Source organism: Miniopterus natalensis, chromosome 6, assembly GCF_054644295.1.
Source record: "Miniopterus natalensis isolate mMinNat1 chromosome 6, mMinNat1.hap1, whole genome shotgun sequence".
NCBI classification, from domain to species: domain Eukaryota; kingdom Metazoa; phylum Chordata; class Mammalia; order Chiroptera; family Miniopteridae; genus Miniopterus; species Miniopterus natalensis.
This window is the reverse complement of record NC_142086.1, coordinates 26,553,453-26,571,602: the sequence shown is the minus strand read 5'-3', so window position 1 is coordinate 26,571,602 and position 18,150 is coordinate 26,553,453. Positions and strand designations below refer to the sequence as shown.

Genomic DNA, 18,150 nt, shown 5'->3' with positions numbered 1-18,150 from the left:
CCCGCACTGCTCTTGAGGAGCATTCACGCACAACTGTTGGCCAACAAACAACTTTTGTTAATACCTAGAAATGCAGGCATTGTGTTCTTCAGCAATAAATGTCTAACACTGAGAAATAAAATATGTTTACTGCTCAAGGGAATTGTTAGACTATTCCGAATGAATGGATCTTAGCCAGTTTCTTCTCCTCAAATTGGAGGCTTGTGAAGTCCGTGAGAACAGAGCTGTCCTTGTGAGCTGCATTTCTGTTAGGGATTATCAGAGTTTCTGGTTCGGTTCTTATTTCAAGAAGAATGAAATCACATTTACATGGGAAATGGATGAGTGACAGACAGCACATAATAGTTACCTCATTTTGATTTTCACTTCATTTACTGATCACAGTTGGAAACAGACTGGGTGCGATTGCTCACCGAGGGGCAAGCTTGGACAAAATGCAAGGATATCAGAAAATAAGCTGCTTTCTAAGACTAAGAAACAGCCAGCCAGCCCTAAACTGCTTAAGAAGAGGAATGGGCCCTTTTGCGGGACTGCTCTGGAAAAGCTAAGAGATATATTTTTAACTTAATTTCATTGTTTTTGTTCTGATTACAAAAGAAATACAATTTCATTATAAAAATTAAAAATACCTATTGGCAAAAGAAGAATCATCCACTCAGAATTAAACAGTTAACATTTTAATGTATAGTCTTACAGTTTTTCTAAGCACAAAATATATTTTCCTAGTGGAACCACTTTGTATATACCTTAATTTATTAATTTGAACACATATCATAACCAACACGGTGCTGGGGATACAGTAACAAAGGATGGACCTAGCTCCTGACTTGAACTGCAGTCCATTCAGAAATGTGTCTACATTAAGCCACTTGCAATCAGATTTTCTTCTCTAGATCATAAACAAGTTTCCTTTATTTAAAAAAATTTTTTTTTATAAACAATTGTTATGCCATTTTTTCCCTCCTGCCAACTAACTTTTAATGGTGCAGAGCAGTGCACTGAATGGGTCCCCCCATCCCCCGTAGTTTACTTAACCCGTCTCCTCCTGGGGGACATTCGCTTTATTTCCTATTGTATGCTATTATAATGGGTTGCAAGTAGCAACACAGAGAATATTTAGATGTAAACTTATTTTAGAAACAAATGAAATTCCCAGCCCTATCCAAATTTCAACATTTATTTCCTTTGTAAGAATCCCTGTTTGCGACTAGAACCTGTCAGGTCGGACTCACTCGCATGTCTCTCCAGAAGCTCTAGGGTATAGATTGCTGTAATTGAAGAAACTCTTTCATTTTTAGTTTATTTTTTCCCCGAAAAACAAAGCCTCCATCATTTTGTATTGGGCCACTTATCAGCCTGTTCAAATCACACACACACACACAAAATTCCAATGAGATTAAACAACATCCTCAAAGAATCAAGAGAAAGAGGGAGTAAGGAAGTTGGTATTTCAAGTACAATTCTGTAGCTGGCGCTGCTGGTGTTTCCAGCAGGCCGTTGGTAAAGCGGCCAGTGTGACATTCTTTCTGTCAGGATGGAGCCACCTATTTTGTCCTTGTAAACACCGCTTTAAAACACTCCAGCAAACTGTAAAGACCTGGTCAGTTTCAAAGCCCTATCACCTTTCAGTTGCTATTTCACAGCCCTCGATTTTATAAAAACTTGAACTCCCCCCCCTCCCAAAAGAAACGATGAAAGACGGAACATGCTGGATAATTAAGGAGGAGATTTTACCAGACTATGGAATAGGAAGGACTTTCATGAATGAGGAACGTTTCCAAGGAAGGGGCCTAGAAATTCAAAGAGGCAGGTAAACAAGGGAGTTATATTCATGAGGGAGAGAGAAAAGTGCTAATAGTTTTCTTTTCAATATATTGATGCTTAATTTGTTGGAAGAAACATCGAACTCCGTTTCATTATCAATCAGGTCATTTGAAAGGTGAGCTATTACTTTTGATCCCAGGGTCAACACGCGATAGAAACTTAGCTTTCTGCAAGGAGCCTTCAAAGGCTTCCTGAAAACGGTGCAGCTGACCACTCCTTGCCTTAGCCAATTAAAAGCAGGTGAAGGTTGCAATGTCTTTAGCAACTGTTTAAAAAACATGTTGTCCATTGTGAAGTAGTAAGACTTTTCTGGAGTCTGGCAGACATCCCTTGTCCTTTAAAAGTGGCAGGCATCCACTGTCGTCCATCCACGTAGCTGTGTACTATACTGTATGTACAGTCTGTGTAGAAAGATAGCTGAAGCTAAGTTTAACTACGACAGCAAATAAGATCATTTCAAATAAGATCATTTCATTCAATGCCATTTTGTCATAATGTTGATGAGATACCCTAGGAATTTAACTTTTTTTTTTTTTAGAAAAATAATGACTGCTTTTTTATTTTCAAAATGTTATCTCCATATTGGCATCTGGACTATTATCATTTCTGGAAATATTTAAGAGATATTAAAGAATAAACTCATTGATGACTAAAAAATAAATAAATAAAAGGGGCAGGCAGGTACCCATCTTTCTGAAATGACGAGCTGGCTGAAAGGAAGTGCTCGCACCCATGTTCACTCCTTTTTCTTTTTCAGATAACGTGAGTGCTGGTGTCTCAAGTGTTTTGCACGTCCAAGAAGTGTGATAAACATAAACCCACACATCAAATAAAATTTTAGAGCTATCACACCACCCCAAAATAGCTGAACACATGCTTTGTTAATTAGGTTGTCAGCTGGATGAGGTCATATTTACATTGCATGGTGAATCGACGTGAAGGGAGGCTTGCTCCAGCCCCGTCACCCTCCAAACACGCTGTGCCCCGCCAGTCCAGGGCCGAGAAACACTGCGGGTGTGCGCCCCAGCCCACCCTCCCTGCATCTGTGTACAGGGCCCTGCCAGGGGAGGCGTGGGGGGCAGCTGTGGGAGAGGGTTGGGGCAGTGGGAGGGGTGCGGGGAAGGAGGTACAGGTCCCATCCCGGATGGCAGGAGGCGGAACTGCTTGTGCCAAGTCCCAGTTCACGCTCCCTAGTTCCAGCAGACTTCACTTATGGAACAAAGTTGAAGGTTGCATTGTTACACCGAGTTTCAAATCGGTGGCCGCACAGCATTAAACCCCAAGGGCGAGGCCCTGTGTGACAATGCCCCCGGCTGGAAGCGCGCATCTGCTGAGGTCCACCCGTCTGCTGTGGGTTGAGGGGGTTGGGGCCAGTTCCTCAGGAAGGTCCCCACCCCTGATCAGGGCACAGCGGTGTGTCCAGTGGCCCGCAGGACTGAGCTATCTACGATACTGTTGTCATGAGGAAAAAATTATAGAAACAAAGTAACTGACTTTTTAACGACTCTTTGGAGAAAATAAGTTGGGGACTAGAGAGTAGTTTGCTTCTTGTTCTCTGAAATGGAAGGCCTTTTAAACTCAATGAACTAAAAGCAAAAGACAAAGAAAAAACAAAGTACTGTAAACAGTACATTAGGAATGCCACAGATTCTAGACGCTCCCTGGGCAAAATCATAGACGAGCCTCACTTTCTCTCCCTCTTCCTTTTGCTTACAGACACGACAGGCACTGCCTTTGCCGTTAAAGATGGAATGAACATAACGTCTTGCTTGCCATGCTAAAAAATCTGGATTATGATGAAAATATTGCAGAGAACACACTGAAAGACTATTTTTGCATCAGGGGAACTCCTCTACAAGATGTGTGATTTCCCCTTGCAGAGCTGGCTTCAGTGCGCCCTGCTGTCCCGTGAGACACCCTCGGGCCTTTTCTGCATGCTGGCAAATGGTTTTCTGAGCCGACCGTGGAACTTTTCTTTATGACAGACACAGAGCACTGCTTTCCCATGTAAAGGACATGTGTGAGCCCCTGTAACATCAACACGGTTGTATATTATCTTGAGTAGATGTTTTGAGGTGAAAATAAAGAGCAAAGTATATTTCCAATCTATCATGTCAAGTAGATTAGAGGTGGTTTTATTTTTTTAATTTTTATTTTTTGTAGTTTTTTTCTTTTCTTAAAGGGCTAATTTAAAAAAATGTATTGATTGTTGACACTCTTACAGATGCCGCCCATTTTAAAAAAGGGGCTAAATTTGATGTGAAGTCTGAGTTTCCCCGGCTGGAATCGGACAGGAAGCCTGTGGGTTATAACGGGGGGTAGAAAACAGTGAAAAAGAGCTAACAGTTGCCTGACTCGGTTTGGCTCCAGTTTTGTTTCTGCTGCTTCCTACCTGTGACCTCGTGCAAGTGCCTTAATCTCCGCGGACTCGGTTTCCTCGACGGTAAAAGGGAGGCGCCCACAGGTTGTGGCGAGGAGGCCACCTGCTAGCCCGGCGCCTCCGCGCGGAGCCGGCCCGAGGCTCGCTGTTACTGTTGCTCTGAAACGAGCGCGAGACAAGGGCATAGATACTTTGTTCCCATTTGCTCACGTGTCACTGGAGCGCAGGAAACAGCCATAGGTCTCAATGACCTTGACAGTGAAACAGCTTCCCTGGGGGGGGGGGTCCTCGGGTTGTCTGGAGTGAGGAAGGGCACGGGCGGGGCAGGGGTGTCACCGACCCCGGGCCGGGGCAGGGGTGTCACCGCCCCCCGCCCCCTCCAGCCTCCCCACCCGGAGGAGAGTCGAGGAGAGAGCCTCAGGCCTGAATGACTGGAACGCAGACTGCTTTTGTTCTTTGCTTCTGTAGCCACAGTTAAGGATTTCCGGGGTCCTTGTAAAACCAGGACGCATTCTCTCTCCGGGAGCGAGCGGTGCACACTTCAGCCCACTGAGCATGGACCGAAAGCCCAGAGGAGAGCGGCGGGAGACCCTGGGCCCCCGGCTCCCGAAACTCGGGCGGCTCCCTTCGCTCCGGGCCTCAGTTTCCCCGTCCGTTAAAGGATCAAGGCTGCCCCAGAACACGTTCCCACATCCAGAGCCTCATCCCGCCTCTAACTAAAAAAAAAAAAAAAGCAGCCCATTTATTTCCTTTAACACCCAAGGAAGGACCCGTGGGCGTCCATAGCGAACACCTGAGGGCAGCGGGCGCCGGAAGCACCCACCCGCGGGCCGGGCGTGGCGCGGGAGCCGGAGCCCAGCCGCCCGGAGCCTGCGCGCCGCCCCCGCCCCGCCCCGCCCGCCCCGGGGCCGCGCGCAACAGGCCGCGCCGGGTGAGTGGAGCCGCCGGGCCGCCGCTGGGGGGCCTAGCGCGGGTGAGGGTGCGGGTGGGGGTGGGGGTGTGGGGCCCCCTCAGGGCCCCCTCCCCGGGGCTCGGGCCGGGAGCTCCGGGCGGGAGCCGGCGGGCGCGGGCGGCTGCGGGGCCGGGAGCCCGGGGACGCGGCCGCGGGGACCCGCCGGCCGGGCGCGGCGCCGGGAGTCCGCTCGCGGGCGGCGCGGGCGCCACGAGTCGCCCACGTGCTCGCCGGTGGCCCGGAGACGGGGACGCGCGTCGGGAAAGTTTGGGCGGGGAGGGTACGCGGGGCCCTGTCGGGGCGCGGTGCCCGGGAGTCAGGCTCGCGGGCCTTGCCGGCAGGGGACCCGGGGCCGCGGCGCCCCCTCCCCCCGCGCCCCCCAGACCTAAAATGACAGCCTCCCCCCTCCCCCCTCCCCCCTCCCCCCCTCCCCCCGCCCCCCCGACCTAAAGTGACAGCCCCCCCCGCCCCCTCACTCGTCACCGCCTGTTTGCAGAGCAGCCGCCCAGCCGCGGGCCGTCCAACAGGCTGGGGAGCCCGGCGTGCGCTGTTCCGGGCAGCGCCGTCCTGGGAGCCGCAGCGTCTAATTGCTGCACTAATTAGCTAAAATTCGGCGCCAGGCCTTTGATTGCACTGGGCTCAGGTTTAAGTGGAGGAACCTGATTTACCCGGTTTGTATCACCGTCGCTTGGACGGTTTTTGCCTCTCTGGCTTCATCCTTTGGAAACCTCGTGGTTACTAAAGTACATTAATGAGGTACAGTACATTTTTCCTCTAAAATGGAACCTCTTCCCCCAAAACAACAGCAAACCCCCACTCATCACAGCTCTAGGTCAACAGGAGAAGCAGTTTCCCTCTCTGAGTTGATAGACATTTCTGTGGGTCTTGGCCACCTTGTTACAGGCAGTGTATCCTTTCTGTCAGAGGTGTGTGTGTGTGTGTGTGTGTGTGTGTGTTTAATTGAGCTGTTTGTCATCCTCTCTGTTAGTGGACCTAACATTTATGGAGAGAACAGACTATATTAATGCAGGTTTCTGGGCCCCAGTTACCAGAAGTGCTCACCCAGTAGGCCTGATGTGAGAGGCCCAGAAATGTGCGTGTTTACAAGCATTCCGGCGACCCCACTGCCCTGTAAGACATTGCTCTGGAGATTGATTATAAAGACACACCTCCCTCTCAATTGGAAATAGCCACCGATGGCTAAGGTGCCCTTCAGCTCTGATGACACTGTTGGATACCCAAGGGCCAGCTGCCGTCAGAAGAATATTCCCCACTGAACAAACCATCTGTTCCCCCCCCACCTTTGTTTTCTGTGAGGCTTTTGAGATTTTTCTCTAAAATTATATACAAAAGATGAAAAAGGGAAAAAAATTCACTTAGCAAACATTTCTTGGGGACCTCCTGTGTGCCACTCCCTCTGCTCGGTTCTGGGTGTGTGCAGATTGCTGTTCCTTCCCCTGAGAAGCTCTGTTAAGACTTCTTGTCAGTAGTTTCCCACAGACAAGGTTAGGACACTCAACAATAGGAAGGCTCTGTTTATATTTGTTGGCTGTAGAATGGGTATCAGTATTGGTTTTCCTGTAGAGTTTTAACCCTTGAGAGTTGTTTAGATTAGTTTTCTTTAAAAAGGAAAAAATCTGTGGGTAGTTAGTAAAATATGAACCATGGATCTTTTATTTTGATTTAATCATTTTACATTTTAATGATTATAGTCAACTCACATTGGACAATTGCCTTTTTAAAAAACTTTTCCTAATTGAAATATAATTGACATAGAACATTATATTATTTTCACTGTACAACAGAATGATACAGTTGCTCTTTCAAAGCTTGCTCCCCCGCCCCCTGTAGCTTTATAAAAATATTTCCTCTCATTTCTGCTTGGGTGGTCTGTGAAGTTTCTAGGCAGGCTTGTGTGGGCTGTACTTTTGGACAAAGCATTCTTCTGTTTAATTATCATATTTCTTAGATTCTAAGACTTTTTTTTTTTTACTTTTTACTGTTTCTGAAATTGTGATTCATCTTATAATTTTTTGTATGTTCAGTGTGGTATGGAATGTCATCTATTCTCCCCTTCACTTCTCAAAGGCTGTTAAAAAGAATTGTTCTTTTACACTATGAATAGTGTGAGAATCAGAGAAATAGTATATTTTCCCAGTAACTTCTAAGCTAGGTCCCAATGAACTGAGCCTCAAATCATTTCAGTGTGAACATAGAGAAACAATAAATGATGTAACTTTTGGCAGTATAAATAGTGAAATGTATATTCTAACAAAAGCATTTGTTATGCAGTGTTAGGGTTTGTTAGTGATTGTAGATGGAAAAAATGCTTTAAGTGATTATATTTTTGGCTAAAGTATTCTGCACACTTTGTCTAAGCACACTTCCTGAGGAATGTGCTTATACTGTATTCATATATTGTGCTTAAAGAAAAGCCTTTCAATTGCATCTTCCTGCTGCTGACATCCCTTGCAGTTTAAGCTGACTGATTGTGAGGAATGAGAGATGTGTGGCTGAATATGAAACTACTTTTTCATCATAGGGTACTTTTAAGGATACAAACCCGTCTGAGCCAATCTAGCTGTTTTAAAAAATTAAATGTGAGCAAAGTGTCGGGGCACCCCCGGGTTCAGTGACTTGCTAAGACGCCCAGCTGATTGATTACAGCAAAAGGAGACCAAGTGCTTAATTGTTACAGCAACTAGTTGTGACAGCTACACAGTTGCCAACCAGGGAAGTTCATTAGACACTCAGTGCTCTGGATTTTTTTTTTTTTTTAAATTGGGGGCTAGTTACCTAAGTACCCTTTTCTTGGAACTACCCAAATCCCAGACTCCTAGAAGGAAAGCAGATGTTGAGTATAAACCACATTGTCTGCACAAACAGTTTAGGCGCAGTGAGTCACTCTTAACATTTAAATGATGGTGGGGACACTCCCAAAATCAAAATTCCCTGATGTCAGCCATAATCTGGCCTTTCATACGATGGCAGTACTTTTTGCTAATCTATTTGCATATCTGGGTTACTTTGTCTCACTGAAGCATTGATTCTTTGGTTGAGAAATCAAAATAGTTTGGAAAATTTAAAGGGAAATGAAACATTTTCAGCAAATTTTTGTCCCATTGATGATCCATTGTAAAACATTGAAGTTTTTTTTTTCTTCTAAGCTTAAGCCTTTACCCTTACAATGCAAGCTTTTAGTACCTATTTTTAATAGTTTTCCTCCACCATCCTCTATTTCCCCACTGAAAGTACTTGATCTGAGCTATTTGTGGGTACAAAATTTAGAAGCTAAAATGAGGTCAATAGAGAGTTTTGTATTTTGATAGTTCCACTTCCTACTTTGTTCAGTGTACATTTGGGTTGCATTCTAAAGGATTATTTATAAATCAGTTTTTGCAACATGTAATACATTGTTCCAGGGCTTATTCCTAGGCCAGACCACTAATTGTACTTAGTCCACATTGTAGCTGAAATATAGCTTAGTTATAATGACAAAGGAGCAGAAAACAGTGTTCTTGCAATTCCGATAGCCCAACAAAATAACCATAACATCTATAAGTTACTGGTCTCTGGGAAAAATTGGTTTTTAGAAGTGCATGTTTTTATAACCTTTTTTGGGGACAGAGTCTCCTTTAAGAATCTGGTGAAAGCCATGGACCCACCACCTCTTCCCAGAAAAAAAAAAAAAAGTTTAAATAGAAGTTTGTAGTTTCAGGAAATTCATATAATTTGAATTACCATTCTTTAACCCCACCTGCATAATAAGTGTGATTGGGTTGTGGTCTGAGGCAGTTACGAAGTTTGGCAGTGCTTGGGAGTGTTGCTGCTCTTGCTACTCCAGCGTGGTCTGTGGACCAGCAGCAGCACCACTGCCTGGGAGCTTGTTAGACCTGCAGAAGCTCAGCCCTGCCTCAGATCTAATGGCCAGGTGATGTGTGTGCACATTCATGGTGGGAGTGCTGTGTTAGGGGTTAATGCTGTGGGTGTTCTTTTTTTTTCTTTTTCTTTTTGCTTTTATCAAATGCTTTTTATTATTTTTTTATTTTTAATTTATCTTTATTGCTGAGAGTATTACAGGTGTTCCATTCCCCCCCCAATTGACCCCTCCCACTTTGCTTCCACCCCCTCCCCAGGCCTTCACCCCATTATTGACTGTGTCCATGGGGTATGCACATATGCATATAACTTCTTTGGTTAATCTCTTCCCACCCTCCACCCTCTTTCCCTCTTTCCTCTGAAATATATCGTCTGTTGCATGCGTCAGTGTCTCTGGATCTATTTATTTCCTCAGATTCTTTTTTCATTAGCTTCTTCTTAAAGAAGACTCTTCAACTTTTCCTGTAGTGCTGGTCTGGTGGTGATGAACTCCTTTAGCTTTTTCTTGTCTGTGAAGCTCTTTATCTGACCTTCAATTCTAAATGATAGCTTTGCTGGGTAGGGCAATCTTGGTTGTAGTTCCATATTTTTCATTACTTTGAATATTTCTTGCCACTCCCTTCTGGCCTGCAAGGTTTCTGTTGAGAAATCAGCTGACAATCATATGGGTGCTCCCTTGTAGGTAACTAATTGCTTTTCTCTTGCTGCTTTTAAGATTCTCTCTTTGTCTTTAACCGCTGGCAGTTTAATTATGATGTTTCTTGCTGTGGGCCTCTTTGGGTTCCTCTTGTTTGAGACCGTCTGTGCTTCCTGGACTTATAAGTCTCTTTCTTTCCCCAGGTAGGGGAAGTTTTCTGTCATTTTTTCAAATAGATTTTCAATTTCTTGGTCTCTTTCTTCCCCTTCTGGCACCCCAATAATATGAATGTTGGGCCTCTTGAAGTTGTCCCAGAGGCTCCCTATACTATCTTCGTATTTCTGGATTCTTTTTTCTTTTTGCTCTTCTGCTTGGGTGTTTTTTGTTTCCTCATGTTCCAAACGGCTGATTTGATTCTCAGCGTCCTCTACTCTACTGTTGATCCCCTGTAAATTATTCTTCATTGCAGTTCATGTAGCCTTCATTTCAAATTGGTACTTTATTATGTTATTGATTTTCTCAGTTATTTCCCTAATAGTCTGCTTAAACATCCTTATAAACAAAATTCTGAACTCAGTGTCTGTTAGCTTGCTTGGATCTATTTCATTTAGTCCCTCTCCTAGAGATTTCTTCTCTTCTTTTTTTGTGACATGTTTCTTTGCCTCCACATTTTGGCTGCTTCCTGCTGTTTGTTTCTATGTATTAGGTAGAGCTGCTATGTCTCCTGGAATTGGTAGAGTGGCTTTGTGTAGTAGGTGTCCTGTAGGGTTCAGTGGCTCAGCCTCCCAGTCACCTGAGCTGGGCCTTCTAGGTGCTCCCCTGTGTGGGCTGTGTGCACTGTCCTCCTGTAGTTGAGCCTTGGTTGCTGTTGGTGTCCTTGGGAGGAACTGACCCCCAGGCCAGTCAGCTGTGAGGACCAGCTGCAACTACAGCCAGAGAGCTGCTGTGCTGGAGAAACCCCTATGGAGTAGGATTTACTTCAGTGGGGCTTTGGTGTTCACCCCTTGAGTGTCACTCGTGGATGTGGCAGGGTTGTAATCCAGCGTGGTCGAGCCTGACCACCAGGTGCACTGTCTCTGGGGCCTCCTGGGAGGTGCAAAGTCAGCCTGTGCCAGTGCCTTGCCCAGGGCCACCCAGCATGAGCTACACAGCAAACCGAAGTTGGCTGCTACTTGTGCTGGGCTTGGAGGTGCCCAGGAGAGGCCACGCTATGAGCCTGTGCAGGCTGCCGCTAGTGCCAGGCCTGGGGCCCCTTATCAAGCTGTATGGGGCACGCTGCTGCTTGTTTGGGAGATTTTAGGAAAGTCCTAAGCATGAGGCTGGAGAGGCCACTTGCACAGAAAAGCCCCTGGAAATGGCCTGGATGAGCTGCAGGTGGGGAGGGGCGGGGCCCCCGGAATCACGGGGCGGGGCCAAAGGTGAGAGTCAGGTGCTGGTGATTCAAATATGGCGCCTGCCTGCCGGCTGTGTGCCGGGAGGACTCGCCAAAGGAGCCATGGGCTCTGCCAGCCCTTCTGCCCGGGAGGAAGCCGCCCCTCCAGCTCTCGCCCGGATCTCAGGCAGGTTAGTTCCCCCCCGAGTGTCCCGGGTCCTTTCAGGCTGCTGCCCGGCGCTGGGCTCAGAGGGAGCGTCCGAGTGAGTCCGTGCCGGGCCCTTTAGAGGAGCTGCTGGGGCTCCCGCAGCCTCCGTGACCCTCAGCCACAGTCCCCGCTGGTTTCACAGCCTGGAGTTGTGGGGACGTCTCTTCCCGGCCCTGGAGCCTGGGCTGGGGGCCTGCTGGGGGCTGGGACCCCTCCCTCCGGGAAACCCCCACCGCCGAGATTCCCTCCCGGGTTTCAACCGTGGCACCAGGTGTGGGCCCGCGGCCGCATCTCTGGGATTCAGCCCCGACCCGCCCGCGTCTCCGCCCCTCCTACGGGTCTCGGTGCTGCTTCAGCTCCCTGCTTGTGGGGCTTCTGTGCCGCCAGGTCTCAGGAGGCTCTGAGTGACGGTGGGTCTGTGTTTAGTTGCGATTTTGAGGTGGTTGCGGGAGGCGGCGGGTGCAGCTGTGACCAACCTGCCATCTTGTTTCTCTCCAAAAGTTACAGCTTTTTAAAGACTGAGGATATAACCGTCTTTAGCCTTCACTTTTCAGCTTCTAATTAGTTTTTTAATGGAGGAGAGGTTTCCGATAAAGTGGCACAGTTCGGGAATAAGCTGAGATTGGAAATGAGCAGGTTCGAGTGGCTGAGGAAGACCTGGAAGCCGGCAGCGTCTTGCTCTGGCACCGCCGGCCGGGACCTGTTGGCTGCGGGTGGGGGTGGTGCTGTGACGAGGAGCACCTGGCCGTGGGCAGCTGTTAGTGGCTCTTCAGTCGAAGTACATCTCATTAGAGGGGCCTGGTGCAGACTGAAGCCCAATTAAAAAGATTTTCAATTTTGCTGTGTCGATGGCCACAGGCTAAACCGTGACTAGGAACTGCTGAGAGAGTTGAATCGTTTAAGTTGGGATAATTATACTTCCTAATGATGAATTCCACAACGCAGTGCTTGTGCACAAGGAGAACATGCTTTCCTTTAGGTGAGCGTGTGACCTGGCGTTTGAGGCTGAATATATTTTGGAAGAAATGGTGTTGGCATAGGGCTCTGTCACATCCTGAGGAAAAGGCACCGACTTAGAGTCTCCCGAGGGCTCATGGTCACGCGGTTGTGTGAGCGCGATCTGGGAACACCAACACATGTTCTTTGTTCTTTCGGTAGGTTTGCGTTTCCTCACAGCTTTGTCTCGAAGACAGAACCATGCCAAAGAAAGCAAGGCCTGCGGGGACTGGGAAGGAAGAGGGGCCCGCTCCCTGTAAACAGCTGAAGGTGGAGGCAGCTAGGGGGCCCTCCACCTTAAACTTCGACAGCCCCAGTGGTTTCTTTGAAAGCTTCATCTCGCCCATCAAGACGGAGACTTTTTTCAAGGAATTCTGGGAGCAGAAGCCCCTTCTCGTTCAGAGAGACGACCCTGCGCTGGCCGCGTATTACCAGTCCCTGTTCAAGCTCTCAGATCTGAAGAGTCTGTGCGGCCGGGGTGTGTACTATGGGAGGGACGTGAACGTCTGCCGCTGTGTCAATGGGAAGAAGAAGGTTTTAAATAAAGATGGCAAAGCGCACTTCCTTCAGCTAAGGAAAGATTTTGATCAGAAAAGGGCAACCATTCAGTTCCACCAACCTCAGAGATTTAAGGTAACAGTTCCCCCTCCGTGCAGAACCCTCGAGTGTTTAAAGTGTTACCATTTGGCCACAAATCGGCTCAGGGATGAACCTGTGGTTTGATGGCGATTTGCCTCCTGCCAGCTTGAGAAGAGGCATCACCTGTTCGGTCTTCAAATGCATCCCCAATTAGGAGACTCTGTGTTACATTCGGCTACATTGTTACAAAATGTCCAACATTCGGGGCGGACATGGTTAGGTGTCACAGAGCTGCAAAAGCTAAATTATGTTGCTAGTTTATAAAGTTTACTGAAGTAACATTACACCTCCAGGAGCATGTTCTGTGGGCTGGTTTGTGTTTTGGTTCAGGGTAGACATTTCTGTTTGGTTTGTCCCATCCTTCTCATTTAAGGCATGTAAGGCAGCATCAGGGTGGTCATTTTCTTCTTGACGTTGCCTCCCTTTACTGCCTGCGTCCACCTAGGTGGAGGCTTCAGAGCTATGCCCGGATCACATACCAGATGTGTGTTCAAGAAAGAGACTTCACCCTTATGAACAGCAGCCCACCCGTGTGGCAGCGAGGGGCTGGGTCCTGCAGCTTCTCCCACGGTGGAGGATTGCTTCGATTTGCAAGTCTGGCCAGCTTTTTATTTTTTCTCTGCTCATCTACTTAAGCCTTGCATATTCCCCCTTGTTCCAGGTGGCCAAGAAAAAAATTTTTTTATATATGTATATTTATATGTTTATAAATATATATATTTTATATATATTTGTATATATAATTTTTTTTTTTTTTTGCATTGTGGACTCAGCCCTTTGGCCATGTTTATTAAAACTGGAAGGATGTGCTTTCTCAGTCTAAACTCGGCCCCCAGGCTAGACTAGGACACACCCAGTGTTGAGAGACCTCTAGCTCTAGGAGCTCATCCTGTTCCCCTGGAAGCTGGGTTCTAAGTGTCATGTCGCGAGGAGATGGAATGTGGTGTGTGTGTAAGAACGGGCATGGTACCGTCAGGATGGGAAGAGGCAGGTCGGCCCCGTTTAGTGCGTCTCAGAATGTGCATAGCTTATTCTCATGAGTCTGGAGGCGAGTTAACCAGGGAGCCATGCTTGTCCCCACCTGCTTTGTGTAATCCATGTGACCATCCTCTGGGGGAGTTTGCCAAATACTCACACGTGTGTTAACTCTTGAACCTTCTAACAGACATCTGAAGTAGGGCAGTCATTGTGGTCTCCATTTTACCTGTGGAAAAAACCAGTTCACAGGTGTGACTTTCCCATAGTTACTAAGTAAGGACTTCTGACTCCAAATTTAAGGCATATTCTTACAATACTTTTAAAGATGCTAATTAAAAGGTAGGGCTTTTGTCATGCTTGTTTAGGCGCAGGCATGGGCTTCGGTCTGAGCCGGGGCGCTCAGCCTTGATTCTGTGGGTGGGGCAGTGGAGGGAGGAGGTGGCACCCCGCCAGGAGAGCGGCTTCCGCCTCCCCGCGCTCGGTCTGGTGCCGTCCTTGGCATCTCCAGACACAGTTGGGAGTCATGAGTTAAGGGAGAAGACAGATGTGAGAGCTCCCGTCCCGCCTAAGTCAGCCTCGGTGAAGCAGTAGCACTCACATACTGCTTTGCGATTTAAATAGGATTAGGGATAAGTTATTTTATGACGTTCCCCACAAGCGTCGGGTGGGAGTCTTCATTTTGCAGATCAAGCAGCTGAAGTCACCCAGCTTGTAACTATTACATGGACTGAAATTGACCGACTCCAGGTCGCTCTGTAGTAGGTCACACCTGGCAGATTTAGAAGCTAAAGTTCCAGGAGAGAAGGGAAAATCGTACAGTTGAGAGGGTTTTCGGTAACCGTTAAGGAGAAGAGACATGAAGTCATCAGTGACAGGCCCAGATGCTTCAGGTGGGAGCCGTATGGTCCTGAGGCACCTCTCAGGCCACTGGAGAAGAGAGAAGCCCTGGCTTTCCAGGGTTCCAGTCACCATATAAATGTAATTACAGAGCCAAGGCCCGCTAGCCCCTCCCTGGTGTCCGTGAGACTCTTTGGGAGCTGTAACTCTTTGGAGCTGTTCAGATGCCATTAAATTAATCCTCTTGAGTTAGGTAGAAGCTCGAGTCCCGAGAGCCATCAGTACAGTAGCCAGTGGACTTTGTAAAGGTGTCTCCCTCCCGAAGCTCTCTTCACACTGACCCCGTTCTTTCTCACTTGATATTCTTAGTGCTATAGATCCCTTTCCCGTCCGCTGCTAGGACTGACTCCCAAGCTGTGGTCATTGGTTTACTCTGCACATATTTTATATGTTGCAGTGTTTTCCATGTGCCGGTCACTGTACGTTCGTGTGCTTGGAACTGGGCCCTGCAGTGTCCTTCGACTTGTCTTGCGTAAGATAATTCCTAGGGCCGCAGGACAGAGTTGTGGTTAAGGGTACAGGCTCTGGATCTGAATCCTGGCTCCACCATTTACTAGCTGTGTGTTCTCGCCTTGGTTTCTTCAGCTGCACCTGGAGATAATGATTATTACCCACCGTGAGAGACAGGGTTGTTGGGACGGTCATGTAATTAATGTAGGTGAGCTCTTAGGAACAGTACCCGGCACGCGGGACGCTGACGATGTCTGAGTGGCCTAATTCCCACCTCCCCCTTCACACCTGCCTCGGGAAAGTCAGGCTTCTTTCTCTCTCGCAGGAAATGTGGCTCCTCTCTGGGCCCCCCCGTCTGACTTATACCCTGAAGAGCGGATTAGTGACCGGAGAGGGAGTCTGCTCGGCCCCTTCCCTCCTGCGCCTGTACCCACTTTCCTGTTAGGCTTTCTTCTCTCATTGCTTTAAATGTCAGTTTCGTGCAGGGACTTCCCGAATGTCAGTCTCCAGTCGTAACTTCTTGCCAGGGCTTCAGACTGAGACAGCCAGAAGCTCACGTAAAGACACCTCGACGTGGGGTCCTAGCCGCTCAACCTCACCATTTCTGACGGAGAACTCCTGTTTCCCCTTCAGGAACTTGTTCTTTAGCCAGTCTTTCCGGGTTTGGTGAGTGGAACTGGGAGCTTACTGACTGTCCCAGTGAAAGACCCGGGAGTACTGCGTCCGTCAGCAGGTGCCGTCGGTGCCCCTCCCCAGTGCACCTCCACTTTCCTGCGCCTCCCTCTCCCCTCCCTCCGCCCTGGTCGTTCCTCGCCTGGGCTGACGCCGTTGTAGCTTCCCGGCTGGTCTCTTGCTTGTCGACAGTCCACTCTGCACACAGTAGCCAGAGCGAGCGTTTAATGTAAATCGGACCATGTCATTTCCCCGCTTTCAATCCTGCCCGACTCCAGGTCGCCCGCCTTGCCCGTCCCGGTCAGTGCTCCCGTCTTCTGTGGCCTGGACACTAGAACAGAAGATTCCCGAGGGCCGAGGTGTCGGCTCCCTCACCGCTTATTAGTTCTCAGTGTCGGGACCTTAACAGCTGCAGTAAAGACCTGATGAGCCAACAAGGACATGTGCCACCCCTTACTGCTAATGTATTTTCACCTTCCCTCTTTCTTTCTTTTTCCTTATTATTATTATTTTTTAAGGATGAACTCTGGAGGATCCAGGAGAAGCTGGAATGCCACTTTGGCTCCTTGGTTGGCTCGAATGTGTACATAACCCCGGCCGGATCGCAGGGCCTGCCGCCCCATTATGATGACGTCGAGGTGAGAGGGGAGGGGTTGGCTGCGAGCCGGGCTCGGGACAGAGGTCAGGGGCCAGTTCAGCTCTCGGGCCAGGTCTCTGTCCACTCTTCCTGTGCGGTCTCTGGAGATCGTGACCTCACCTCAATGCTGGGCCAGAATTACTCCCACCAAACTGGTTTCCTTCCTGCTTCTCGGAGGGGACAGACCGTTTCCAGCGGGACTGATACCAAGAGCCACACGTTCCCGTTGAGTTTATCTACAGAGAAGTGTGACTGGCGTTCTCTTTACTTTCACAGCGTATGGTCTTTAATAAGGTGAAGTCACAAAGCAGTCCCTGCATCTGCTTTCGTTTTTCCCTTTCTGTAGCTGCCAGGAATATATAGTTTTTCCGTTTGTGAAAATCTCAGGGCAGCTGGAATGAAGGTCGTGGTTTCCCTGAAGCGCTGGCACCTTGACAGGCGTTGATTTCACTCTCCTGCGGCTGCCAAAAAAGTTAACTCTCTGGCTTAGGTACTTTGTAGTTTTATTTTTGTACCAATACAAGGTGTGAACACACAGTAATTAGTAAAAAAGTCATTACCCTCCCCCACCCCCCTTTGAGAGCAATTTGATATCAACACATTTTTTAAAAGTTCTTGGTTCTTTAAAAAAAATATTTTTTAACAGAATATTAAAAAATGTTTGGCTGAATGAAGAATAAAAAACTTGAAGCTTTCCTACCTGCCAAGGATTATATTCAGGATGTTAGACATTCAGTCATACCCGAAGCTCGGCTTTTGCAGAGATTAAGGGCTTTTAGCCGCCTGATAGGAGCTTTAAAGAATGAGAGAGGGTCTAGCGTGGGACAGAGAACTCGGCGAGGCTTCGCGACAGTGAAAAGAATGAATCTCCTCCTGGTATCAGGGCTCATGAATGCCTGTTTTTAAAAGTTAAAACCGGTAGTGGAATGAAATGTATCTCTGATCTTTCATTTTATTTTTCGTCTGAAACTTGTAATTCGTCTAAGCCCTGGGAGGGCACATGTTCTGGGAGCGCCTGTCTCGTCAGGAAGCGCTCTGACGCTGCTGTGTGGCTCTCGTAGATTTTCATCCTGCAGCTGGAGGGGCAGAAACACTGGCGCCTCTACCACCCCACGGTGCCCCTGGCGCGCGAGTACAGCGTGGAGGCGGAGGACAGGATCGGGAGGCCGGCCCACGAGTTCACGCTGAAGGTACGGGGCCTCCACCGCGGGCTCCGCTCCGGAGACAGGCTCAGGTTTGGGGTTTAGTGTTCATGTCCTGGTCCCCGTGGGAGTGGGCCCAGGGCTCGGGGCCGGGTGGCTCACACCAGGCAGCCAGCACCTGCAGCTTCCAAAGGAGACTTGGTAACTTGTAGAAGTGAGCCAAGGAAGCACTAAGTTTATTTTCCAAATAACCTGTCTCCAAATAGAATCCACGTTCAACAGGAATGAATGATGAATTCGGTGTCCTCTGACTTTTCTCGAGTAGAAGTGGAAGGTTTGATCTTGGGCAGCTGTGCGGGATCTCGGCGGTCAGCACGGGGCTGGAGGCTGCTGAGGCAGAGCACAGCCAGGGCCCCCGTAATTGTTTTGTTGGTAAAATTCCAGAATGACCATTTTCCTCCCCATTGTGCATCGACTCTCTCTGCAC

General features: G+C 48.3%; 1 protein-coding gene across 4 annotated transcripts in view; it reads left to right on the top strand.

Moving 5' to 3' along the window:
• The first annotated feature begins 5,091 nt into the window (after positions 1 to 5,091).
• RIOX2 (ribosomal oxygenase 2) overlaps positions 5,092 to 18,150 on the top strand; it is a 33,682-nt gene continuing 20,623 nt past the window's right edge. For all 4 annotated transcript variants that reach the window (XM_087818117.1, XM_087818118.1, XM_087818116.1 and 1 more), the window contains exons 1-4: positions 5,092 to 5,135; positions 12,411 to 12,881; positions 16,403 to 16,522; positions 17,583 to 17,711. In XM_087818117.1, coding sequence (XP_087674243.1) covers positions 12,450 to 12,881; positions 16,403 to 16,522; positions 17,583 to 17,711 — 681 coding nt within the window. In that variant the 5' untranslated portion in view covers positions 5,092 to 5,135; positions 12,411 to 12,449. The remainder of the gene's footprint in view (positions 5,136 to 12,410; positions 12,882 to 16,402; positions 16,523 to 17,582; positions 17,712 to 18,150) is intronic.